General features: G+C 45.7%; 1 protein-coding gene across 1 annotated transcript; it reads left to right on the top strand.

Annotated features, from left to right (window-relative positions):
* Positions 1-1,689: 1,689 nt before the first annotated feature.
* ATP1B4 (ATPase Na+/K+ transporting family member beta 4) lies at positions 1,690-21,292 on the top strand. The gene is made up of 9 exons (XM_063141724.1): positions 1,690-2,046; positions 2,293-2,357; positions 9,625-9,790; positions 12,883-13,011; positions 14,679-14,786; positions 16,634-16,827; positions 17,558-17,614; positions 19,176-19,268; positions 20,069-21,292. Exons 2-9 carry the CDS (start codon positions 2,295-2,297, stop codon positions 20,228-20,230), a joined length of 972 nt encoding a protein of 323 aa, XP_062997794.1. The 5' UTR covers positions 1,690-2,046; positions 2,293-2,294; the 3' UTR covers positions 20,231-21,292.
* Positions 21,293-27,995: the final 6,703 nt, after the last annotated feature.

The following is a 27,995-nucleotide window of genomic DNA, read 5'->3' as shown; positions in this document are numbered from 1 at the left end:
ATATTGCACCATGTAAGTACATGGTGTTTTACAAAGAATGAGCGGACAGTTCTCCGCCCGTAGAGGCTTACAATCTAAAAATAGACCCAAGGGGAACCACGGAGGACAGAGAGAGAGAAATGGGAGTCAGGAGCAAACAGTGAAGGAATATGATCAATATTTCATCCGAAGGCACGCAATTTATTTCCAGCCATTTCTGATCTATCCATTAGCAGATGTCGGCAAGACATCGGCTGACAACTCTGGGCTAAATTTAACAGCCACCTACTGTACGAAAGGGATGGCAAGGCAACAGCCGACACAAAGTATATGCATGTCAAAGTTTTGACTGCGAAATCTGTGTGTGTCAGGATGCCGTGAAAGGCACAGGGGAAGGAGTACATGTGGCAACCTAAGCCACGTCCTCAGCAGACCGCGTACAGCTGGAGCAACACATCATTGCACTGAAAAACTGGGGGAGAGTGAACATTTTGTGTGCTCGGACCATGCACGGGAGTCAGTGTGGTGTTGCGTTGTGGTTAGAATGTTGGACTGGGACTTGGGAGATCTGGGTTCTAGTCCCCACTCAGCCATGAAGCTCAATGGGTGGCTTTGAGCCAGTCACTGATTTTCAGCCTAGCCTACTTCGCAGAGTTGTTGTGAGGATAAAAAGGAGTGGGGTGGGTGGGGGGCAGGGGACCATGGAAGTTGCCTTGGGTTTATTTATTTATTTAAGTATTTTTATGCCGCCATTCAGCCAAAAAAGGCTCTCATGGCGGCTTACAAAAGTATTTCTTGATAGTCCCTGCCCACAGGCTTACAATCTAAAAGACATGACACAAAAGGAAAGGGGATTGGGAGGGAGGAGGAGGGGGGGGAAAGGAAAGCAAATTCAGGCACTACAATCTTAGTTGGAAAGTTCAGCAGTTACAGTTGACAGCAGGAGGGAGGGGGCTCTCAGCTGGAGCTGGACCCAGGCACGGTGGAGAGGTGCCTGGCTGCTGCTTCCTCCCTCACTGATGGCCTCTGCAGAGACAGTTGACAGCAGGAGGGAGGGGGCTCTCAGCTGGAGCTGGACCCAGGCACGGTGGAGAGGTGCCTGGCTGCTGCTTCCTCCCTCACGGGTGGCCTCTGCAGAGACAGTTGACAGCAGGAGGGAGGGGGCTCTCAGCTGGAGCTGGACCCAGGCACGGTGGAGAGGTGCCTGGCTGCTGCTTCCTCCCTCACTGATGGCCTCTGCAGAGACAGTTGACAGCAGGAGGGAGGGGGCTCTCAGCTGGAGCTGGACCCAGGCACGATGGAGAGGTACCTGGCTGCTGCTTCCTCCCCCACTGATGGCCTCTGCAGAGACAGTTGGTAGCTGGAGGGAGGGGGCTCTCAGCTGGAACTGGACCCAGGCATGGTGGAGAGGTGCCTGGCTGCTGCTTCCTCCCTCACTGGTGGCCTCTCCAGAGACAGTTGGTAATAATGCAATTATCCACCAGTAACCCAACAGTGGTGCTGTGCATTGGCCCTTGCACTGTTCTTCCTGGGTCTTCTCCAAGGATCTTCAGATGGTTTGTGGCATTACAGATGGCTGGGAAATTGACACTGCAGGATCCCATCTCCTGGCCTGTCTGAATGCAAAGCGATAAATATAGCAACTCCCCTGGCTGCTAAAGAGATTTTGTAAGCAATTGAAGAAGCTCCCCCCTCCCCACAACACTCCGCATGACTGACGGGAACATATTGGCACATATATACTATCCCCTCAGTTAGGATCTGGCTATTTTATAATAATGCTGTATAAACGGATCCTTGACTGCTCGAGACGGAGTTAACCGTGATTCCCTCCCTAGAGTGATCCTCATCTTTCCTGGAATTCCTCCTATTGTAGACTGCTTTGTATTCATTAATGATTTTTGCGGAAGAGAGCCTTCATTCTCGCCTGGAATCCTTTTGCATGATCTCAGCTGCCTGATGAGAGCAATCTATTTATTGGTCTTCTGCCTACACGCGCCCCCTATTCTGCAACATCGAAAAAGCAACACTGGTCACTGAGTGCTAGCCGTGAAGCCCCTGAAAAAGGTGTTGGTCCTTTGCACTTGATTTTACTGCTGAATCTGCTTTCCCCCTATAATATGTATATATATACATACATTTGTGTATGTGATGGGATTGTTGGATGAATTCCAAGGAGAGGTTTCTGTTCAACTCTCCAGGGTTGGCGTACATGGTGGAGATAGCGGCTTGCACCAATAGCCCAGGAATTGACTTCCTGCCATACTAATTATTCCATTTCCCCTCTCCATCCCTCCTGCGTTTTGTACAAAGCCATGGAAGTGAATGCCGCCTCTGGAGGGGCCAAGGATCACCAAAGGAACTTTAACCGAAAGCCGGTAAGTAGGCTGCCTTTGACGGTACTCGAGGGACAGACTTGTACCAGGTCAGTTGTCCTTTGTGCCCAAAGATGTTGAACCTATGCAGAGAGTTGCATCAGCTCTCCTTATTCTGGATAGGCTGAGCAGGAAGCTTTGCTACCCTTCTTGCAATAGTTGGGGGAGAGAGACAGGGAAACTACATGGGGACAAGTACAATAATGCAGCATGCAAAGCTAGATAATTCTGGTTGTTAAATGGAAAAGGCTGTCAGCTCAGAGAGAGAGAAAGAGAAAGAGAAAGAGAGAGAGAGAGAGAGAGAGAGAGAGAGAAGATGTTAGGGCCAAAACTATGAATAAATTCATTGATGCAAATAATCGGTGTCCGTCGCAGATTAAAACAAGGATTTGAACGCGGCCTGAATCAAGCAGTGTGGTCTAGTAGTTCGAGTGTTGGACTGTGACTTGGGAGATCTGGGTTCTAGTCTCCACTCAACCATGAAGCTCACTGGGTGATTTTGAGCCAGTCCCTGAGTCTCAGCCTACCTCACGGGGTTGTTGGGAGGATAAAATGGAGAGGAGGAGGGTTATGTAAGCCACCTTGGGCTCCTTGGCAGAAAAAAAGGCGGGTTGGAAATGTAATGTTGTTGTAGTAGTAGTAGTAGTAATAGTAATAATAACGCGCACACACACACACACACACACGCATAAATGTGCCCAATCTGGGTGTGTTTGTAGATTCACAAGACTCCACCTTATAGATTCACAACACTCCTTTGTGCTCAGAATGGGTTACATCACTTTTCCCCATTGTGGTACCCTCCAGATGTGTTGGCTGGGGGAATGCTGGGAGCTGTAGTCCAACATATCTTGAGGGCACCTGGTTGTGGAAGGCTTGTTTACATTCTAGCTCTCAGAGAATCTCTCCCATCCAGGTGCCTGGCCTGGCCTGGCCTAAGTCCTCCTTAGCAGCAGCAACAGAACAGCACCACGCACCATCCAGTTGTGTAGAATCTATTATGGCCCTGCCATCACTCTCAGGGTGTGCCAGTGGCACTTTGTCTATGCTGCATGTGATTTGGAGCACTTCAGCGTTACCAGATCATGACCATGAGAGACGGGTTTTATTTTTTTCGAAAAAGAAAAGCAGGACATACGTAGCAAAATCAGTGTTTAAAGTGGCCAAGTTTTTGTGTGTGTCTTTCCTATGTGGCTTAGATCACTTCCACACAAGCGGTCTGAGACTCTTGTCAGTCCCTTGTGCTCTGCTTGTAGCACACTGTGCTGTGACTTGCGCATGGCTTAATCAGAGGGAATCCCACAGGTTCCCATGTGCATGTCTCTTGCATCCACGACTCACCGCTTGATGACTCATCGTTTGATGACGCAGCAAGGGAATCTGTGAAAGGGCTCCTTTGAGAAGCACCTTTTGTTTGAGGTTACATGAGGGGATGAGAATTCCTGTCGGTGGGGGCTCGTTCACACGTGCAACTCCTCACTCAATGCTTCGGTCGCCAAGTCACAAATATGGCTGTAGCCAACCGGCCCTAAGATTCCATGCATCCGATGCCCTCTCGGTGTTCTGGGAAATAAGACGCTCTCGTGCACCCTCATGAAGGGAAGGGATTTAACTTTTAAGAGTAAATCACAGCAACGTGCAACCTCTGATCTCCATGTCTGGTTCCAGGATTTTGAAGGTTCTTTGGGCAGAAACCCTCCAAGGACCGTCAGCAAGTTTATTTATTTATATTTATTACACTTATATACCGCCCCCATAGCCAGGGCTCTCTGGGCGGTTCACACTGCCATGATCTGAACTTCTCACTGCCATGATCACTAGCTGTTCTTTCTCTTTCTCATCATTGCTCCCACTTGCTTGCTTGACAAGCAGAGAGCCAAGGAGCAAGTAGGCAGTGGCAACATTTATTTAATTTATTTATTACATATTTATACTGCCCCAAAGCCAAGGCTTTCTGGGCAGTTCACAATTAAAACCAAAAGACACAGAGGTCAAAATTTAAAACTATAAAAATGCGCGCACACAAAAAGCTGTATAAAACCAGAAAAAGTTATAATCCAGGGAAAGCTTGTCTAAAAAGATGTGTTTTCAGGAGTCATTTGAAAGTTATGTTTTCCACCTCCTGAACTGCATGAGGGAGGGTTTTCCAGAGGGTGGGTGCCGCTACAGAGAAGGCCCACTTGGAATGACAAGCAAGGTGTCCTCTGATGATTGTGACTGTTGTCTGGGTGTGTATTAGGTGCTCTTCCTTCTTGTCTGGGCCAGAGCAAGAGGCTGTGGAGAGAATTTATCTTAAGAGATTTGACTGCCCACACTTTGCTAGCCTAGAGGGTTGGTTACAGAAGAGAATGTCCAACCTTCAGCTGTTTTAATGAGATCAGATTTCATCTAAATGGTAGGGAAAGTCAAACCATTCCTATTGTAAATGTCAGGAGGAAACATGATGATAAACCAAAAGAAGGGGGGGACACCACCCCAAAAGTCAAGAGGATAGAGCTCCTGTTTTATATATAGATGGCATTTATACTAAAAGGTAAATTTCACTGAGTTCAATGGAGTTTAATAATAAGTAAGGGTGCATATTAAGATTGCAGACTAAACATTTGTGGGTTCTTGAATCAACTTTAAAACTTTTCTTTCGAAAAACTTTCTACAGCCTAAATCTCTGCACGTTTACTCCCAAGCAAGCTCCATTGAGTTGAATGGGTCTTCATCCCAAGTAAGCATGCGTAGGCATTGCTTGCAATCGTATGACACACTTCCTTGGGAGCAAAGTCTGCTGAATATGATGGGACTTCTTCCAAACAAACATATATAGAATTGACCGGGCTGCATAATCTAGCCAGAATTACTCTACAATCCTATACTCGCCTACCCAGAAGCAAGTCTTATTAAACTCAAAGGGACTTGCTTCTGAGTAGACATGTATAGGATTGCACTGTTAAGCACTTCTACTAGTTGGTGTCAATGGGACAGATGAGACAGCCATTTTATACATACTAACCTGGGAGTAAGCTTCATTGAACTCAGTGGGACTTACTTCTCTGTAGACATGAGAAGTTGTGCTGCTAAGTAGTAGGCATTTCATTCTGTCGTTGAAATTAATGAAAGTGTTTAACTTTGGCCCGATTGTGCTTTTTAGTTTCTATTTTAATCGTTTACCTTGTCTCTCATGTGACTCATGCTCCCATGACCCACTGATGATGGACAGACTGTCCTAGGCAAAACCATTATGTAAGTGACAGGAAACCTTTTCCTGGGACATCCCTGATGGATGGATCAGGTTGTCCTCGCTTTGCTCTGTCATCAGGTCTGCGGGGATGGAAGTTCAATGTTCAGAAGTAACCTTGCATAGCCCTGGCAGATTATCTGGAACAGCTAACTTCTCATGCAAGCACATGAGAGCCTACTATGAGATGGTCCCACTGGGTTCTTCAGCTTGAAACGTGTTTGCAGAGTTTCTCTCTCTGCCCTCTCCTCTTGCAAGGAAGAGGAAGAGCCACAGAGCTACAATTCTCAAAGGCAAAGAAAATAATCTTGCATGCTGCTGGGTTCTCCGGGGCACAGGGAATTCTGGGAGTCTTCCTTGTTGATTTCCTCATGAGAAGAACGGGGAATAAAGGCTAGATGATGCATGACCCTGCTCTCTTTAAACCTTTGTAGTCGTGGAGAAGGTGGAAGGAGAGCAGTATGTTTTTCCTAATGGGGCAAATAGAAGCTTTCCTGGTAGAAGCCATTAAACTGGGGGTGAAGAACAGGGTGCTGAGGTTCTATCCTCCTGACTTGAAAGAGAACAGAATGGCATTTCAGGGTCTGGATCATGTCCAATGTTTCATGTCCAATGCTTATGTAAGGAGCAGATCCTGCGTACATGTACAAGCTGACTAGGTAGGAAAGAAGCAGGTCTGTATCAGCTGGCCCAGTGCTAGAGGGACATCTCTCAGGTGCCTGGAAGCCAAATTCCATGAGGAAAGGTAGAAGGAATTGTCTATGTTTAGCCTGCAGAAGAGATAAATTAAGAGGTGATGGGATTGGCATCTTCAAATATTTCGAGGGCTGTCACAGACAAGAAGGATGTTCCAGAGGGTTGGAACTGGACCAGCAGGTTCAAATTACAAGGAAAGGGATTTCCTGGACAGTACGAACTGTTTGCCGGTGGAGCAAGCTTCCTCCAAAGGTGGTGGACTCTCCTTCATTGGAAGTTTTCATGCAGAGGTTAGATAGACATCTTGCAGTAGCGGATTTCCTGCATTGGAAAGGAGTTGATCACCCTTCCCCAACCTGGTACCTGCCGGATGTGTTAGCACTCCAAGTCCCATCATTCCCAGCCATGAGAATGATGAGCCCTTTGAGGTCTTGTCCTACTCTGACTCATTGATCTGTTGAGTGCTCCAATCTCCTAGAAGACTCCTTCTGCCAGGCAAGAATCTCTTAGCCACTGTTTTCTAATAAGCTCCGAAGGCAGCTCATACAGCTGAATGATTGTGTGAACTTGTAGTTAAAGCTAGCCAGTAAAGTTCATGGATGGGGTGTGGGTTTCGATTTGGACGTTGGAGATCCGGGTTCAAGTTCTCACTTCACACATGAACACCAGGGGCAAACACACATACATTTACTGGATTGCTGTGGTCAATTCCAGCTTCCTGGCAAGTATTACCTGTTTTTATTGACTAACTCAACCTTCCCCTACCCAGTGCGCTCCAGAGGTTTTTGGACTACAACGTGCAACATGTCTAAGCATTGCCAAAACATGAGGTTGGGGAAGGCTAGCATAATATTTATTTATCTATTTGATTTGTAGCCTGCATTCCCTTCACCCCTTTCAAAAAAACTCAAGGTGGCATATGTGGCTGTCCCTCCTTTTTTTATCCTCACAACAACCCTGTGATGTAGGTTAGGCTTAGGGTGACCCTATGAAAAGGAGGACAGGGCTCCTGTATCTTTAACAGTTGCATAGAAAAGGGAATTTCAGCAGGTGTCATTTGTATATATGGAGAACTGAGGTCATCCGAGGGCCTGCTCCAGGTGGTTCCACATAGATCCATCCTCCGATTGGAATCCACCAGGGGAAGAGCCTTCAGCCTGGTGGCGCCCCTCCTGTGGAACTCCCTGCCTCTGGAGGTCAGGCAGGCACCAACCTTGTACTCCTTTCGGCGCCTCCTGAAAACATCTTTATTCCAAGAAGCCTTTCTCTAACATGCAGCCTTGGATTTCTGTGTTGTTGTTTTTTGCTTCTTTTTTAATTTTTGTTTTGACTGTTTTGTTCTGTTTTTATTTTCATTTTACCTTGTACACCGCTCTGAAATTTTTCAATGGGGAGCGGTATATAAATATTCTAAATAAATAAATAAATAATATATGGAGAACCTGGTGAAATTCCCTCTTCATCACAACAGATAAAGCTGTATGAGCTATACTAGAGTGACCTGATTTAAAAGAGGGCAGGGCTCCTGCAGCTTTAACTGGTGTGATGAAGAGGGAATTTCACCAGGTTCTCCATATATACAAATGACACCTCCTGTAATTCCCTTTTCTATGCAACTGTTAAAGATACAGGAGCCCTGTCCTCCTTTTCATATGGTCACCCTAGTTAGGCTAAAAGATTGCGCTTGGACCAACAGAATCAGGTAAGCTTCATGGCTGAATTGGGATTTGAACCTTATGCATACATGTAAAACATTTGGTGGGAATCCTTAAAAGTGAATTGCAATGTGTGAATCATGCCTAACTATGAAAACAAATTCTGGGTGGCTTTGAATGTCGCTGTCTTTTACTGACAGTTGTTGAAATGATGGATGGGGCTGGAATGTTGTTGGAGTTGTTGGAATGATGGATGTGGTGAGAACTGTAAAAAGTAACTGGGGGCATTTCTACATGAGAACCTTATATTAGTTTTATACTAGTGGAGGTTGGTGGCTCTGACGTCAGTGGGTGGTGAATCCGCTCCAGGTTTTAGTCAGAACTCTAAAGAAGTCAAGGAGTAGAACATGTTGGGTTCCTCCTTTAGAGCTTTGGCTGGCTTTGACTGAACCCCAGAGTGGATTCACTGCCCTGCTGATATTGGAGCCAGTAGCCTCCACTGTTTTATATTGTGGCTTCACCTTGTCTGGACTGCACTTCTCCTTTGGTGTAACGCTTGGTACTCTCTTCTTCATTTGGAACTGCCCTACCCAGAATGCTTCGTGTCTCCTCTGATTCATTATTATTATTATTATGCGCCATCAATGCACATTGTGCTGTACATAGTAAAACAATAAAACAACCTCATAATGCTCTTAGAAGCTGAGGGGGTTAGAAATAAAAGACAGGACTCTAGAAAAAGTGAGAGGGGTGTCAGGATGAGGAGTTAGCTCTGGAAATATCACGTTGTAGGGAGAAACATGATAAATAATAGGTGAGACCTGCAACAAAATGTTGCAGCATGGAGTGCTGCTGTTCAGTATTGTCTCCATTGACTGAAAGCAGCTCCTCAAGGTTTTCAGACAGTAGTGTTTCCCAGACATACCTAGAGATATTTGGAATTGAACCTGGGACTTCTTGCATGCAAAGCATGCAGGGCTGGTCCATTATACTTTGCTGCCTGAGGCACAGGACAAGAGGACATCCTGTCCCATTTATGTATAAAAGCCAACTGGACAGGCTGTTGAATCATCTTTCAACACTGGTGATGGGACAGCATCCTCCACCACACTTGAAGGCAGCAGGCTAGTTTAGCAATTATAGTGCAGATCATGCAGCCCACAGCTCTCGCCTCCAAAACCATGCTGCCACTTCTCAGCATCTGCTGCCTGAAGCGATGGCCTCACTTTGCCTTATGGTAGGGCCGGCCCTGAAAACCTGTGCTCTGCTGTAGAGCTCCAGTCCTCCCTCAACCCAGGAAGCACCCTTTTCCAAGCCAGGCCATTAGTCCTAAACCTCACCAGGGTTTCACAGAAAGGTCTTTCCCAGCCCTAGCTGGAGAAGTTGGGGGCTGGATCTGGGACCCTCTGCATGCAAAGCAGGAAAGTTGTGGATCTTCTGCAAAGAATAGCAGCTGCAACCACCACCATAACCAACTGCAAACCCAAGAGAGAAAGGCCGGGGCAGACAGAACTGTATCTCTCTGTAACGTAGGGAGCAATGATGAGAAAATGGAAATTTGAACCACCTCCAGATACTAAACTCACTCGCGTTTATTTTTGGCTGGAGGGAGAGAAAGCAAAACAAAAGCAAAGCAAAAACATTGTGTGCCTGGCTTGTGGTGGTGGAGTTTGCTTTGTCATCATTCCAGGAAAATAAGGATGAAGAGAGAGATCAGCAGGACTCAGACGAAGAGGAGGAGAAGAAAGGGAAAGAGATGGGCAAGAAAACTTGGGGCGATGTAGTCAGGGAGGCGAAGGTCTTCCTTTGGAATCCAGAGACGAGGCAATGCATGGGCAGGACGGCTCAGAGCTGGGGTAAGTGAACAATTTCCTGCCCTCCCTGGGGTTGGTTTGCATTCATCTTACTGTCTGTTTTTCATGATGTTGCATCATTATCATAGGGTGACCGTATGAAAAGGAGGACAGGGCTTCTGTATCTTTAACAGTTGTGTAGAAAAGGTGATTTCAGCAGCTGCCGTTTGTATGCAGGCAGCACCTGGTGAAATGCCCTCTTCATCACAACTGTTAAAGGTGCAGAAGCCCTGCTTAGTGTGACCAGATACAGAAGAGGGCAGGGCTCCTGCGGCTTTAACTGTTGTGAGGAAGAGGTAATTTCACCAGGTGCTGCATGCATAAAAATGACACCTGCTGCAATTTCCCCTTTCTGTACAAGTGTTAAATATTTGTCCTCCTTTTCATATGGTCACCCTACATCACCATAATCTACAAGAGAACACAGGGGTGTTGCTAAGTACTTAAATGTTTCAGGGCCCAAGCCCATAGGACATATGTGCATATAAAATCTGCATATGCTTATGCAAATTTAGAAATCATTACTTGGATTCATTTAAGTTTTAGAGGAGGCAAATCATGCCCAATAAAACAAATTCTTCAATTCATTTGCAACCTGACTCAGATTATCCTATACCAATGGGAAAAAGTTCCCCCTCCCTTAAGCTTAGTTGCCATGCAGGGGAAGATATGGGGTGGTGGGGCTTGTTGCAGTATGTAGGATTGTAAGGGTCCTCTTCCTCTCCTGCACTTTATTATCCTCACAACATCACCTTCTTTTCACATCACACCTTCTTCTCACATCAGTCCGTTGGTTTCTGTTCACCACTCTGCTGCTAAGATCATCTTCTTGGCTTGCCGCTCTGACCATGTTACTCCGCTTCTGAAATCTCTTCATTGGCTTCCAATTCACTCCAGAATCCAATATAAACTTCTCCTGTTGACCTACAAAGCTTTTCACTGTCTAGCTCCTTCCTATCTCTCCTCTCTCATCTCACACTATTGCCCCGCTCGTGCTCTTCGCTCCTCTGATGCCATGTTTCTCGCCTGCCCAAGGGTCTCTACTTCCCTTGCTCGGCTTCGTCCATTTTCTTCGGCTGCCCCTTACGCCTGGAACGCTTTTCCAGAACATTTGAGAACTACAAGTTCAACCGCAGCTTTTAAAGCTCAGCTAAAAACTTTTCTTTTTCCTAAAGCTTTTAAAACTTGATTTTGTTCTGACTTTATACTGTTTATACTGTTAGTTTTACCCTACCCAGTGCCTGTTTGCATTCTCTTCCCCTCTTTATTGTCTTATTATGATTTTATTAGAATGTAAGCCTATGCGGCAGGGTCTTGCTATTTACTGTTTTACTCTGTACAGCACCATGTACATTGATGGTGCTATATAAATAAATAAATAAATAATAATAACCCTGTGAGGTAGGTTAGGCTGAGAGTCTGTGACTGGCCCGAAGTCACCCAGTGAGCTTCCATGGTTGAGTGGGGACTAGAACCCGGATCTCCTGAGTCCCACTCCAACACTCTAGCCACTACACTACACTGCAATATACAGACTGAAGTACAATCCAGGGCTGTCATAAACGGCTTTTTCCAAGCCACAACCCTGCTCCTGCCTTTGGCATTGTAAGGGGGTCTCTTCTGAAATGCTGAACAAACTATGTTTCACATGAAATAAGACTGGAGTTAGAAAAGATTACGAGAGCCTCCCTTTGTTAGTACCTTTTGTTTTAGGTGTGTGTGTGTGTGTGTGTGTGTGTTGGGGACGACGACACATTGGAGCACAGTTAAAACCACCTTAAAATCTTATGTTTCTCCTTTATGTATTTATAAAATGATTTCTCCCCCCATTTTCAGCTCTCAAGACAGGGAGTATCCACTAAGAATATATACAAATTCAGGGTTGTAGCCAACATTAGACTGACTGAGAGTAGATCCATTGTAATAACAAGCCCCATTCATGTCCATGGGTCTACTCTAAGTAGAACTAACGTAGGTTATGATCCATTAATTGGCAAAGGGGGGAAAAGGCCTTGATTCCAGTAGGATTCCTGTTCTGACTTTTGCAGGCAGTGGTTACTGGGGCCTTATGACATCCAGGTTACATTTATTTCCTGCTCTACCAAGAAGCCAAAAGGTCAGCCCATGACGTTCGTGGCTGAATGGAGATTTGAACCCAGCTCTCTCAGGTTTCATTCTGACTCTCTCTAGCCACTATGCCCCACTGATTTTCAGGTGGAGGGGAGCAAATTGCTGAGCAGAGGTGTGTGTGTGTGTGTGTGGGGAGATTTCAGCTCCAAAGAAATGGCAGAATAAGCAGCAATTAGCTTATCCTTACCAACAATGAAAAACATTTTAAATAAACCAACATTAAAAAAAAAACATGTCAGCTGATCTCTCCTGATTGAATTGACGCTTCACCCCTTTTCAAAGAGCGCCTTCCTACCCTCGCTGGCCCTTGACCAAAGCGCATTACAGAGCCAAATTAAGTTTGCTTCTCTCTCTCCAACCTCACCCTCTCTCCTGCCAGGGTTTGTTCTCAGAACTTGAAATTCCCCACAGCATAAACACCTCAAGAACGCGGAGGTGAAAGGGCACATCTGCATTCTCAGAGCTTGTCCTGAAACTGGACTCGGCTTCCTGCTGGGAAATACACACACACACACACACACACACACACACACACACACACACACACACACACACACGTTGGGTTAGGCTATTGCTTTAGTATCCTTATTTTTCTGAAGGCCTTAATTCCCTCAAGACTAACATCTTAGGCCTTCCACTGAGACACAGCCAAAGGAAAAATGCATTTCTGTGCTGCTTCAACAGATACGCTGTGATATCTGGGGAGAGGCGTTTCATGGGGTGTCCACAGAGCCTTTCCTCTGTGCCAGTTCCAGGTTTTGTGGGGTGCCTGGGATAAAGTGTCCCAAGTGGGCCTTCTCTTCCCCTTCAAGCCACCTCTGCCCTTCCTACTCGCCTGCCCTCTCTTCCCTCTCGGCCCAAACTGCACAACTGCCCAAAGGGACATGATATGGTATTATTGCATTACGACATAATCTCGCTTTTGCTCCCCAGGCTGTCAAGAACGTATTTTGTCTGTCTTGCAGGCCTGATACTCCTCTTTTATCTCGTTCTGTACACTTTCCTGGCTGGAATGTTTGTATTTTGCTTGTACGTCATGTTGCTCACCATGAGCCCCCACGTACCAACATACAGGGACAGAGTTGCTCCACCAGGTAAGTACCTGAGCTCGGCTCAGTGTGGCTCCATTGCCTTTGGTTAGACAGGGCATTCTCATCTCATGCTCAGTAGGTACTCAGAACCATCTCAACCCCACAGAGTATGGTGGTGACCATAGGGTGGCCACTTATAAATTACCCCAAAAGAGAAAATGTATCACTCAACGGCTTATATACACTAGTTGTTGGGGAACATGGGCAGCAGGGTGCTCTTGCTCCCATGTCCTGTTTGTGGTTTCATGGTTGACAGCTGGTGGGCCACTGTGTGAACAGAATGCTGGACTAGATGGACACTTGGTCTGATTCCCTTGTACGATTCTGGGCATTACATTTCCAGAAGGACATTGACAGATTAGAGAGCTTCTGCTATTGGGCGGTATAGAAATGCAATAAATAAATAAATACGGTTCAGAGGATGATACAGGGACTAGAGGACATGCCCCATGAGGACAAATGAAAGGAACTTGGGATGTTCAGCTTGGAGTATTGAGGGGAGATATGTTAGCAGTGTTCAAGTACATAAATTAGGGTGACCAATTGTCAGGATTTCCCCGGATTTGTCCTGGTTTTTGTTCTTTCCATGGTGTCAGGGGGGATTTTCTATAATTTTCAATAATGTCCTGGAATGACACACCTTCCCCTTTAAGGCTGCCATTAGCATGGCAGGAGGGAATGACATGCGTTCTTGAGGCACATCATTCCCCCACCCCGAGCTCCAATTGAGGTCTTAAAAGGGAAAGTGGGTCATTCGTGGACATTATAGAAAAGGCCCCAATTGGAGTGGATGGTGGTGGTGCAGAATGAAATCTTTTCCCCTCCTCCACTCCAATCGGGTTCTTTAAGGTGGCGGGGGAATAACGTACTTTCTGCAGGACTCAGAAAGCTGCTTCCCCACACACACACTAGGTGTCCTCTTTTTTGGTTTCCCAAATATGGTCACCCTAACATAAATGGTACCAAAGAGAAGATGGTCAAGAACTATTTTCTATGGCCACAGAAATTAGGAACCCAAATAATGGGTATAAGTTACAGCTACCTAGATTTCAATTAACTATAAGAAAAAACTTCCTGATGGTAAGATTTGTACAACTGTGGAACTGTCTGTCTACCCATGGAGATTGCGGGTTCTTCATCTCTGGAGGTTTTTAAGAAGCAGCTGGACAGCCGCCTGATCGCAGAGGGTTGGCCTACATGAGTGTTGTGGTCCCTTCCAACGCCACAGTTCTATGATTCTATGATCCAACATGCCTCTTCTTATGTAAAGAGAGGAGAAAAGAGGGCACTGCTTTGCATAGTATTTGCATATGCTAATTTGTATGAATAGATGCAAATTTAGAAATGAGTATTAGAATTGAAATAGGAATACAGTGCCTGTCACCATAGTGCAGATGACTGTGACCAGGTCACTTGAGTGCCTTTCTCGGTCTGCTGTTGATTGGGCAATTTCATGGCCCACCTCTTCCTTCTGATGGCTGTCTTTAATATGGTCAGCCCTTCAACTGAATGACACCACCAGAATAGAAGGCAGTCCTCTGTCAGCCTTTCAAATAGAGGACTGTCCTCTGTAAAAGAGGACACCTGCCCTCGCATGCTCACCCCACATCAAAATGGAGCTAGCCTTGATCTGGTGACAAAAAACCCATTTCTCTTTTCTTCTGTTGCAGGAGTTATGATTAGACCATACATTAGAAACGCATTCAACATTGTTTTCAATGTCTCCGAACGCAGTTCATGGGAACCTTATGTGGAAAACATGGAACTGTTTCTCAAAGGTGGCTTTCTTTTTCCCCTACCTCCAGATCTTATTGATTACTGAAATCTGCTTGATACCTAAAATGGGTTTTGAAAGATCAACTATTCACACACACACACGTATTAGCCATAAAAGGTCTAACTGGGGAGCAGAGCCAAAACACTAGTTAGAAAGAATGTCACTGGAAGGTTGATCTGGTTTGGAGAGATAATTTATGAAGGACCATCAACTTTGCTTACAGCAGGGGTAGACAACCTCCAGGTGCCTTGGACAACAACTCACAGCATCCCGACTACTGCTCATACTGGCTGGGACTGATGGGAATTGTAGTCCCAAACATCCAGAAGCAGTGGAGGCTGCTGGCTCTGATTTTGGTGGGGATTTCAATCCATTCTAGGTTCCAGTCAGAACCAGCCAAAACTCTAAAGGAGCTATCCAAGGTGCTGAACCTATCCTTGGATAGGATTCAGCACCTTGGATAGGTCTTCTTAGAGTTTTGTCTGTTTTTGACTGAAACCCAGAAGAGATTCACAGCCCTGCTGAAATTGGAGCCACCAGCCACTGTCTGGCAGGCATGCTGCCTGGGACTTGTAGGAAGTTTCAGTCCAAAACAACTGGAGGGCACCAGATTGCCCCCCCTTGGTTTACAGTGTATAGCTGACCTCCATCGATATCGTAGGACACGGCTGGCGGGGTGCTGGTAGCAGACAGCTGACCTGTAGGAGTCTTACAGGACCTACCCATAAAGTTTGCTGGCCTAGAATAATAAGCATCACAAAGCTAAGTTGTCAGGTGTGGTTAGGGCAAAGAGCTGGATAGGGAATATCAAAAAGGGTTATAGAGACGTTCCCCCCAGTGAAAAGCAAACTTGTCAGGGGAATATCAAAGCAAGACCAATTCATAGAAATATAGTTTCTCTTTGTGTCAGATGTAAATAAAGGGACACACAGACTATGATCTCTGGAATCATGGGGAAGGCAATCCTATGGCCATTAGACTCTGTGTGTGTTTGAAGGATAGTTTAGATTACTGGATCTGAGTCAGAAACAGCGTTCCGATCTCGGATCCAGGAATCCAAACTTCCCTCCCCTTCACAGCTGATGCAGAAGGATCATGCCAGCTGCCTTTCCGAGGCCACAACAGCATCTTTGGCGAGGAGGAATGGGGGCGTTCTTGTGGGCTGAGAGGAGACTTGTGCGGGCTGGCTTGGGAGGAATCCTCCTGCCTCCTCAGCCTTCCTTCCTCCCCAACACCTCAGCTAGAGGGGCAAAAACACCCATCTAGCAGAAATACAGAGCGGAGGGGAGCACAAAGGCAAATCGTATCCGTGCTCCTCCTACTCTGCATGGGATTCAGATCATCCTCTGAGGATGATGGGAATCCCATAGGATTGCACCCTAACATCCTTTTTGGAGCAGAAGTGTGCAATTTGTGGCTGTCCAGATATTTCGGCCAAGGGTGAGGGGTCATATTTTGTTTTGTTCATTGACCTCTTATAAAAAACTTTTTTTATAGAAAAAAATCTACAGTGGCGTTCAAGAGGCAGCTGGACAGCCATCTGCGCTTTAAGGTGGATTCCTGCACTGAGCAGGGGGTTGGACTCGATGGCCTTATAGGCCCCTTCCAACTCTACTGTTCTAGGATCCTAGGATTTAGGAAGACATAGTGGAATGAAAATAGCCACGATAAAAGCAGCTAATAGGAGATGAACAGATCTCCTGCATCACATATCTCGGCCCCTAAGAGAGGGACAAGGTACATGGTATCACTAGCCATGTAAGCCTTGCTTAACATCGTACTGACACAATGACAGAAAGCATTGTGGTGTAAGATGAATGGGATGTTAACTTTCTCGGTTGCCTTTAGATTACGACGACGTAGTTCAAGAAGCCAATAATATTGTGTGCCAATCAGGCCAGTATTTCATTCAAGAGGAAGAAAGTGGCATGAAAAAAGCTTGCCAGTTCAAGCGATCCGAATTGATGGCTTGTTCGGGGATAGACGATCAAACCTTTGGCTACTCTGATGGCCAGCCTTGCATCCTGCTAAAGATGAACCGGGTATGTTCACTTGCTCACTTTTACTACCTTGTTACACATCATGGAATGGGGCAGGGGTTACAGCCTTCTCCAGTAAATGCATTTTGGAGGGCAAGCATAGATCTACACAAGCAAGAAAGAGGGGTGGGACGAATGACCCCGCTCAAGAACTGTCACACAACTCTCATGAAGAGAGATGGGTGTTTGGGGTCTTATTTCAAGGATGTCCAATTATTATTTTTAAAAGTGGCAGCTATTAGACTAAGGATGCATTCTGTTTCCAGCCTTCCTCAACCTAGGGCACTCCAGATGTGTTGGACTGCATCTCCCAGAATGCCCCAGCAGAGCTGGCTGGGGCATTCTGGGAGTTGTAGTCCAACACATCTGGAGCACCCCAGGTTGAGGAAGGCTGGTTTACACAGAAAAAAGTCCACAATTCCCAGTATTCCTATGCTGGCTGGGGAATGCTGGGATTTGTAGGACTTTTTTTCTGTCTAAACATCCATAGGATTGCACCTTAAGGCTATTACTCAATCAAATGCACACTGGAGTTCTCATGTTAAATATCCAGAGACAGTGTGTATTGTTTTAATGCCCCCCAAATGCTGTGGATTCTCCTGTCTTATTACTCCCTTAACCTGCGGGAGTCGAGCAGCAGAGACGGGATGGGATTTAACTCATATTTTTTTTAACATATGATTTTATTTTATTTTTTTTAAAAAAGTCCAATAAAAGGCTCTTGTTTCCATAGATTATTGGTTATCAGCCCGGTTATGGGAATCCAGTCACTGTGAGCTGCAAAGTGCAGGTAAAATCTGTTTCCTTTAATATATTCTGTATTGGGTGGTCAGCATCTGGACCAGCCTCCTTTAATGTGGTCTATTGTTGCTGTTGTTATTGTATCTCTTTCTCGTTCATGGTGGTTTTTCTAGACGGACATGACGGCCTTTGCCAAGTCATGCCGTCTTTTGCCGATTCAGGCATTTCCTGACACTTGAGCAAGTTTTAATTCTGACTGCTTTCTGAACTTTGGTGTGGATGTCTTTCGGTAGGCCCAGTTTCTGGCGGTTTTCTGTATAGGTTTTTGATGTGATGCCGGTGACTGTTGTGACTAATGGAATAATTGTGACCTTTTTCTGTTGCCGTAGTTCTTTGACTTCCATGGCCAGTGGTGTAGATTTCTCTCTTTTCCAGTGCCAGGCAGGCCACTTATGCAAAACAAAAAAGAACGTATGTGAGTGCATATATGTAATTGCAGGGCTAGGCATAGTTGGGCATCTGACAGCCCATACCACCCCAGCAGGAGCACTCTGACCAAACAGCCCCCTGGACTTCCTTGTCTGCTTCACTAAAGCAACCTGCTTATTCACCTGCCTTTATTCTGGCCCTGATAATGTTGGTGTTGAGATGGAGGAACAGCAGATGCTCCGGCCTACTTGCTCACTGCCTCTCTGGCCTGTCAAGCAAGCAATAGCAATGATTTGAAAGAGGAGAAGCAAGAGCAGCTGATGACAATGGCAGTGAGAAGGTAGACTCACTCATGGAGGGTGACTTGGCCAAGGTCCACAAAACCCTGAAGCTGGCATTGACTGGGTTTGCATGATCACAGCGGAGGAAATAAGCCATTGGGGCTTATTTCCACCTCCACACGTACCTGCTGCTTGTAATTTGGGTTGGCCAAATTACCTCCAGCAGCGTGGCTTGCTGTGTCATAAGAAGCTGGAGAAGGTGGCTTGTTGCTGTGGTCAATAAGTCACGTTAACAGTATATGCACATCACTGGCTTTCCTGCACCACTTTAGGTCCCAAACTGTAGCCTTATGGACTTACAAAGAGGCAAGCACCATGTACATTGATGGTGCTATATAAATAAATAATAATAATAATAATTGTAAAGCACTTTGATGTCTCAATTATGATGGGTTAAAAGAAAATGGCAGCGTTGTGGTCTTTTCAGCACCTTATTTTTCCCAGGCATGCTGCTAGGTGTCACTCTGTCTTAGTTTTTATTTTCTATTGACATTTACAACTTTTAGATGATGTTTTATCGCATTGTATTTTATGGTTTTAATTATTGTGTGCCGCCCAGAGCGCCTCGGCTATTGGGCATATAGAAACGTAATAAACAGACAGACAGACAGAAGCTCCTTACAAGCAGGTCAGAGAGATCATTGCTTCACCTGCTCCCTTTTCCTTTAAAAAAATCCCTTGGGAATATTAGGGATTGAACATGGGACATTTTGCACATGCTCTTCCACTGGACCACGGTTTCTGCTTATGTACTTATCATCCGACTTCTGTTGGTGGGTATTGTGTTTCAGGAAGCCTATTACGTACTTTGTGTATCTAATTACTATTTTTAAATCACAGAAAGGCAATGAAAGCGATCTCCATGCAATTCAGTTCTTTCCAAGTGCAACATTCGATCCCATGTACTTTCCTTACTATGGCAAACTCTCGCATGTAAGTAGAAATTCAGCTGGCTGGATAGCAGGTATTTCTGAATGCAGGATGGACCTGCTGCAATCCCATGTACATTTGCTCAGAAGTAAGCCCCATTGAGTTTAGGGAGGCTTTCTTTTGAGTAAGTGGGTATAGGCCAGGAGCCCAACAGGTTCAACTTAGGCAATGATTGCTGGGGAAGCACAGGAAGGCAGTCAGATCCATGGGCAGGAGCAGTCGAGGTAGCAGGCAACACAGTTAGGCAGTCAGATAAGGAACACAGTCCACAAGCAGAGTCAAGAAGACGTCCAGTGATCAGTAGCATGGAGCATCAAACACAGCGCAAGGCAGAAGACACAAGAACTCTCTGGTCAGAAGGAGCCCTTCCTTGCAGTCAGGCACTTTGTACAGGAGCCCTGCCATTTAGCCTCTTAAGGTGACAACACTCTCTGGGACTGGGAAGGGGGTTGCACAGGCTCTGTTTCTGAAGCAGAGCTCCCCTCTTTTGGTGGAGATGGACCTGTGGTCCTCTTCTCTGAGGGCTCAGCCTCCCCCCGCCCCCAAGTCTCATGATATGGATGGTTCAATGGCATCATCAATCTTTGGGAGCTCTAGCTTCCCAGAGGAAGAGGAGTCCTCCAGCAAGGAATAAACACTCAATAACAGTGCAATCCTGTGCATGTCTAGTTAGAAGACCCATTGAGTTCAATAGGACTTACTCCCAGGTAAGCAGGTATAAGGTTGAAGCCTAATTCACAATAGAGCTATCCTAGATGGAGACTGGACCTTCCTGTTTCTCTTACTTACTTCTCCTTTTCCAGGTCAACTATACACAACCAGTGGTGGCCATACAGTTTACAGATGTGACAAAGAACCACAACATGAACATCCAGTGCCAACTGAATGGTCGGGGCATCATCAATCACTATAACAATGACCGGTTTCTGGGGCGAATCATCTTCACATTGAACATCGGAGAATAGACCAGAAAAGCATTTTTGCTGTCACTCTTTCTACGGCAATCTAATCTTTCCTACCACAGGGAGTGGAAAACAGCCATTATAACAAGCACCCAGAAAACTCAAACCTGCTTTGGGGGACTATTTTGGTTTCCATCACAAATAAAAAGAAAGGCTATAGCTAATCAGGGACATAGGCTGTAAAACTTAACATAAAACATTGAAAATGGTTCATCCTGCAAGCAAACAGACGAATGTAAGAGAACGTTTTAATTTTAAAATGCGTGCAAGATACTCCGATTCGATCAGGGTGTCAGCGGGAATGGCATTCAGTAACAAACAGGCAATTTTGCCATTGCATCCAACCTCAAAAGGAACTCTTTATTGTCTCTCCCCCATTCCCCGAGGGTTGACCGCGTTGTCCATACAGATGAACTAGCCAGTCACCAATTAACAGTCCAACATGTTGCTTAGAGTGAGGGTGCTTGTAACCTCCCTCTGGAGATTGCTATTTTCTATGAGAGTATTAGCAAGACAGCTGTCCCAAGAACCATTGCTATAAGAGATGTTCCAAGTTGACATCTGTCCTGTTCAAGGCAGATCCTGAGATACCTCCTTAAACATTATAAAGCCTACCATGATAAACTTAACATCAATGATGTTAACCAGGTCCATGGAAGATCTACTGAAATCTACTGGCTTTGGTCTAGAAAAGCCCTTGTACCACAGGCTGGCTCCATTGCTTTTCAGGCTCAGGTTGAAGTAGTAGCGATGACGCCTGAACAGCCTGAGCCCATCTTAGCCAAGAGACTAATTTCCACACGTATGCTTCCCTAGGGGTGTACAGAGAGGGGCATGCTCCTGGCCTGTCCCTTGACTCTTGTATCCCCTTCCCAGGATGCTTTCTGGAAATGTTGTAAGTCCATTTTTATTCCCATTGGCTATGGGCATCCAAGCAGAGGGCAAGATAGGGCTTAATCAATGTAACTGGGAGTTTTGTTATTAATGTATTTTCACTTGACCCCATGCTCTTTGGACAGGGTGGACTAGAAATCAAAATGAATTAGTAAAAAACTTTATAATGTGCATGGAGTCCGTTTTTTTTCTACAGCATTTTAGACTGGGTGTCTTGGGGGATGGGAGTAAAACAGGTTGTAGTACAATGAGAAGCTTGAGGGAGACCCTGGTAGTAGTACATTGGGAAAGGAACCAGCCTTGTAGCATAGCTTTTTTGTGCCCGTGCAACACACACACACACACACACACACACACACTGGATGTCTGCTGCAGGGTTATAGCTAACTTGTAGCTCAAATATGTTATCACTGCTGCAGGACTGTGCCACACCAGGTTTCCTGGTGACTTGAAAAAATGCTAAAAAAAAAAAAACCAAGGAAGTTAAGGTAATAATGAATTTATAGTGACGTTTTCATATTAAAGTAATATATATATATATATATATATATATATATATATATATATATATATATATATATAAAGAGCACTCACAATGTGCAAAATACAAGAGGTTTAAAATACAATATAAAAGTGCTCTGTAAACTTTGAAGGTCTTGGCCAGATGCGTTTCAACTGGAAGTCTTCTTCAATGGCCTATTACACCGCTATTCCACATTCTAGGAACTAGCTTCAAAAATAGGGGCTGACTAGGGAATTCCCAAAGATAAAGGATTAAATGCATCACTCCCCTGTAGCTGTAAGTCAAGGATAACAGAGTATCAGCTACTGTGAGCGACAAGCGATAGTTTGTCGCTCACGGTAGCTGATACGCTGTTATCCTTGACTTACTACTACAGGGGAGTGATGCATTTAATCCTTTATCCTTTGCTTGGTTTTAGACTTCGACTAGTTCTACTGCTCAACTAGTTCTTGACCATCCAGAGGGTCTATCTAAGGGTCTATCTAGTCCAGCGGTTATCCCAGGATCACCCCTGTGGATCCAGATGACGCACAGGGGATACTGGGCTCAGGGAGGGATCATCCCTCCCTGGCCCCAGGATAAAGCCCTACACTTTGGGCCCGGTTTTTCCTGGCTCCATGCTCCCCAGGAGCGCTGCGCCCATCGGGGCTAGGGTGGGGGGAGCGGGAAAATCATTTTTTAAAAAACAAACCAACCCGTTACCTTTCCGCTCGTGTGCAACCAGCCCTTTAAGAAGAAAAAAATGGCGGGCACGATGCCTCTCTTCTTGAGTTCATCGTGCCTTGCGTGTAAACGAGGGCGAGATCTCACATTATTCACAACGTGAGGTCTCCCCTCCTCTCCGCCAGATTTTCAGGTAGGTCTAGCAACGGGCCAAGGGTCTATCTAGTCCAACATTTTGTTCACAGTGGCTGACCAGCTGTCGACCAGGGACCCACTAACAGGACACTCCTGCCCATGCTCTCAGCAACTGGTGTATACAGGTTTACTGCTTCTCATACTGGAAGTAACACATAGCATCAGGACTAGTGGACATTGATAGCCTTCTCCAGGAATTTATCCAACCCTCTTTTAAAGCCATCCAAATTGGTGACCGTCACTACATCTTGGGGTAGTGAATTCCACAGTTTAACTATGCACTGTGTGGCGAAGTAAACTCTCACTGGAGGATATGGTTATGAGCCACCTTCACATTAAGTCCTCGAGAATTCAAGTGAGCTGCATAATGTTATGTGGGTTTGAGGATCCTGCAGAAAAAATTCAGCACCTGTCCCGATGTGAAGGAAATTGGGTGGGGTGACCTGTTGTGAGAAGCAATTATGAATGAGACCCACCCACCAGAAAGTGGGGGGGGAACCATACCTATGTGACAAAAATGACATTGTGAAGAAGGCAAACGTTAAGAGTAAGTCACGAAATGAACGCAATCAGACATGACCATTGGCCTTCTGCATTCTGATGCTAAGAAAAAGGAAGCAAAAGTCTTGCTTTAGCCCTGGTTTCCATGACAGAAATCAAACCCATTTGGTGGTTTTATTTCACAGGGTATCTCCATTCCTCTTGACCAGAGTGAATCATTTGGGGCCAAAACAATGAATCATAGAATCATAGAATAGCAGAGTTGGAAGGGGCCTATAAGGCCATCGAAGCCAACCCCCTGCTCAATGCAGGAATCCACCCCAAAGCATCACTGACAGATGGTTGTCCAGCTGCCTCTTGAATGCCTCTCGTGTGGGAGAACCCACAACCTCCCTAGGTAACTGATTCCATTGTCGTACTGCTCTAACAGTCAGGAAGTTTTTCCTGATGTCCAGCTGGAATCTGGCTTCCTTTAAGTTGAGCCCGTTATTCCGTGTCCTGCACTCTGGGAGGATCGAGAAGAGATCCTGGCCCTCCTCTGTGTGACAATCTTTTACATAAGGAAAAGGGAAGTGTGCCTTAAGACGCTGCCCCTCTCCTCTTTCAGGTTTCAAGCTCAGTATTTAGGCAATGGCTACATCTGAGAAAAGTAAAACAGACATGACTTGAAAGAAATCTGAATGGTCATTCCTTTTCTTCGGGGGTCTTGTCACCAGTTTTATACTTCCGTCTCTTCGTCATCCTATCTCTGCCTCTTGGTCACACAATGGGGTGGGGAGTTGCTGGGGGAGAAGCAATGGGGTTTTGCGGGCCAAGCATTCCCAGAACTGCCTCCCATCTCCCCTGTCTTCCTTTCCCTGCCTCCTTTGGGCTAGGAGTAATTTGAACCTATCGTGGCCAGGATTGTGGGGGTGGGAAGAAAGAGACATAAGGCAGGTAGAGACTGTACTCCTTTAGGTCACTGCACAATAACCTGGCAGGACACAGCCTGCCTCTTTCAGGCTCTTTTTCTACCTCCCCTTCACCTGGAAGGGAAATTGCACTCTCCACTTGGGCTGCTGGCCAGGGCAGAAGCAAACTTCCAAACACACAGAGGGTTGCAGGCTTAAGGCGATGGGAAAGATCTCTGTCTACTCAAGACCCATTGGCAATTTGAGTAGACCGTACTCAGCTAAAGGAACAAAGGGCAGTATCCCTTTGGGCTGCATTAATGGAAGCATAGCTTCCAAGTTGCACAAGGTACTGGTTCCCATCTATTCAGCACTGGTTAGGCCTCATCTTGAGTATTGTGTCCAGTTCTGGGCTCCTCACTTCAAGAAGGATGCAGACAAGCTGGAGGGGGCGCAGAGGAGGGCAATGAGGATGATCAGGGGTCTGGAAACAAAGCCCTATGAAGAGAGACTGAAACAACTGGACATGTTTAGCCTGGAGAAGAGAAGATTGAGGGGAGACATGATAACACTCCTCAAATACTTGAAAGGTTGACACACACAGGAGGGCCAGGATCTCTTCTCGATCCTCCCAGAGTGCAGGACACGGAATAATGGGCTCAAGTTACAGGAAGCCAGATTCCGGCTGGACATCAGGAAAAACTTCCTGACTGTTAGAGCAGTGTAACAATGGAACCAATGACCTAGGGAGGTCGTGGGCTCTCCCACCCTAGAGGCATTCCCTAGGACAGCCATCTGTCAGGGATGCTTTAAGGTGGATTCCTGCACTGAGCAGGGGGTTGAACTCAATGGCCTTGTAGGCCCCTTCCAACTCTACTATGATTCCATGATCCAACACTGTCATTCTGCAAACTCAAATAGAACTAGCGAGCTCTGCCAGATCTTTCCGTTGTGCAAGCCAGTACCCGTTATGCAACCCATTGCAGAATAGGTTGCTCAAGGGGAATGCAGAACCCATTGCACAAGAGGTTGCACAATGGGTTGCACAAGAGCTACACGCAACTGGTTGTGCAAGCATAATGCCCAATGGCTTCTGCAACAGTGATGATGCAAGCAAAACTTTATTTGGATTCTCCTCTTGCACATAGTTCAAAGCATGGTTTCAAATAGCAGAATGATACGGTTGGATACTGCCCAAAGTTCTGATCTGGTATAAAACAGCTTCCCCGGTTTCTAAATGCAGGACAGGAAGATGTACAACACCCCACAATTACTATCCTCATCTTAGGAAACTGGCTTATGTTAATTCCCCTACAGCCTGGATTTCAAGACATCATCAGTAACCAAACCCACAGTACACCATGAACTCACCTGGGATTCCAGACCTATTAAGATCTGCCTACCTGTTTGATTTTATCCTTGTGAACCATCCCGAGGGCCATTACACAACTGAAAAATGGCATACAAATATATTATACATTAACAAATGAAGTTTGCAGAGAAGTTGTGCTTACATTGGAAGGAGATACCATATGTGACGCCTGTGAATATAGCAATCCATGATGTTTCTAGCCATGAAGAGATGGTTTTCAGGAATGTATGATTGATGGATATTCCATATTTAATGGGCCTTTCGCCGCAAAGACACCACCATATGCCAATTTAACCTGGGACTAGGTCCATCTGACCTTATTAGAACTTACCTGTTCCCTCTGTAGTGGGTGAGTACATCTCTCCTGGATGTGTTGCAACCTTCCATAAGAATATAGGTTCAACCTGCAACAGGCAGCTAGTAGCTAAGTGAAATACTTTGGATCTACTGAAAAGTTAAGCTCCTGTGCTATAAAGCAATAGCTGTGGAGGAGAAACATCCTAGTTGGCCAGTGAGGCCGTCTGACTTGTTTTCTTTGAACTGCACATGCGTCTCCCCATGCGCCATTTTGAAACTCCACTTCATTTCAAAATTAATTTGTCACGTGAGGTGGAGTTTTGGGCCCTTGTTTCAAAAACAGAAATCCATGCTTTATTAGGTGTACAGCTCAAGAAGATCTGTATAAAAGATTTCCAGATGTATATCATTTTGGCTGATGGAGGAATATGATATCATTACTGCTGACGCTTTTTTGTATTATTCAAATGTTCTTGGTTCTGTTAACTTGGTTTGACCTTTGTTTCTTTTCTGATCTTCATTTATTTGGTTGGGAAGAAAGTTATGTATTGAAAAAAGTTTCTTAATAAAAATTAAATTAAAAAAGAAATGGAAACCCAAAGTTGATCAGGGGTCTGGAAACAAAGCCCTATGAGGAAAGGAAAGGAACCTCTCGTGCAAGCACTGAGTCATTACTGACTCTTGGAGGGACGCCAGCTTTCGCTGACGTTTTCTTGGCAGGCCTTATAGCGGGGTGGTTTGCCGTTGCCTTCCCCGGCCGTTATTACCTTTCCCCCAGCTAACTGGGTACTCATTTTACCGACCTCGGGAGGCTGGAAGGCTGAGTTGACCCGAGCCGGCTGCCTGAAACCAGTTGCCTTCCCCAGCCGTTATTACCTTTCCCCCAGCTAGCTGGGTACTCATTTTACCAACCTCAGGATCCGCTGGGATCGAACTCAGGCCGTGGGGAGAGTTTCAGCTGCAGAAACTGCTGCTTTACCGCTCTACGCCACACAAGGCTCAAGCCCTATGAAGAGAGACTGAAAATACTGGGCATGTATAGCCTTGAGAGGAGAAGATTGAGGGGAGACATGATAGCACTCTTCAAATACTTAAAAGGTTGTCACACAGAGGAGGGCCAGGATCTCTTCTTGATCCTCCCAGAGGGCAGGACATGGACTAATGGGCTCAAGTTACAGGAAGCCAGATTCCGGCTGGACATCAGGAAAAACTTCCTGTTAGAGCAGTATGACTATGGAACCAGTTACCTAGGGAGGTGGTGGGCTCTCCCACACTAGAGGCATTCAAGAGGCAGCTGGACAACCATCTGTCAGGTATGCTTTAGGGTGGATTCCTGCATTGAGCAGGGGGTTGGACTCGATGGCCTTATAGGCTCCTTCCAACTCTACTATTCTATGATTCCCTTGGGTGTATGAAAGCTAGGTGCATAGTACCTTGGTCCTTAGCTGAGCTACTGAACAGTTAAAGAAACCACCACTTGAATCTTTATCTAGAACTCCACCGAAATGTCATGCCACTCCCCTAACGGCGTAAGATTTTTACGTTGTTCCGGGCCCTGAAGCTATTTTATTTGCTTCATGCTGCCACAGTACCAGGAACTCTGGGGATGGATATCGGAAGGTGAGTTTGTTGAGGTCAGGTTTCTTGCCAATGCTTATTCCTTCAGAAACACTCCATCTGCAAAGTGGTGGAAGGGCAGCTTTAGTCCAAACGTCTGAATCAGACCACAGCTTCGGCCTGCATTTGCTCCCCCAATCTTATGCACAGATACACATAACTTTTTTTCCCCTTTTTACTGTTAGAAAATCATGAACTCAGAGTTGTCTGTTAAAGGACTGGAAGGGGACGGGGGAGGAAAATGGGCAGCAAAAGTGACACAAAAAGGGTTATACGGATTGATAGCCACTGTGACTTTTCCGTCTTCCGATCATGTAAAAGACAAAGGCACCGATGAGAAAGAGTCCAACCACCACACCCACTACGATCGGAATGACTAACAGGAGTTCAGTAGAGCTACATTCTTCAGCTGCGAAAAGAAAGAGGGGGGGAATAAGAAAAGGAAAAAAAGAGCAAAGGGACAGGAAATTAATGAAGCAAGCAAGCATTTGAGGTCAAATTAGTATAAGCACAAATTATATATTTGCAAAGCTGTTCTTAGTTTAGTTGTTTACATTCCTCCAAACTAGCCATCTCTGGAAGTTAGGACTCATCTACACCAAGCAGATATTCCATTAAGAAAGTGGTATGAAAGCGGTATATAAAAGGCAGGAGCCACACTAATGCTTTATAGTGGTAATGGAAGTGCACTGACAACTGTTGGGGCCCGTTGACACATACCATATACCGCTTTCTTACCACTTTCATAGTGTTATATCCTGCTTGGTGTAGATGTGCCATGGGCCCCAACAGTTGTCAGTGCACGTCAATATCACT

Source organism: Elgaria multicarinata, chromosome 15 (genome assembly GCF_023053635.1).
Source record: "Elgaria multicarinata webbii isolate HBS135686 ecotype San Diego chromosome 15, rElgMul1.1.pri, whole genome shotgun sequence".
NCBI lineage: Eukaryota > Metazoa > Chordata > Lepidosauria > Squamata > Anguidae > Elgaria > Elgaria multicarinata.
The sequence above is the reverse complement of the archived record's forward strand: the minus strand, read 5'-3'. Positions and strand labels throughout refer to the sequence as shown.

Bases quoted from the DNA above. Each gene is read 5' to 3' on its own strand.
- ATP1B4 (XM_063141724.1), top strand. From the start codon at position 2,295: ATGGAAGTGAATGCCGCCTCTGGAGGGGCCAAGGATCACCAAAGGAAC. The intron at 13,012-14,678 runs GTAAGTACCTGA...CTTCTGTTGCAG, and splicing joins GGACAGAGTTGCTCCACCAG to GAGTTATGATTAGACCATAC. The intron at 14,787-16,633 runs GTGGCTTTCTTT...GGTTGCCTTTAG, and splicing joins CATGGAACTGTTTCTCAAAG to ATTACGACGACGTAGTTCAA.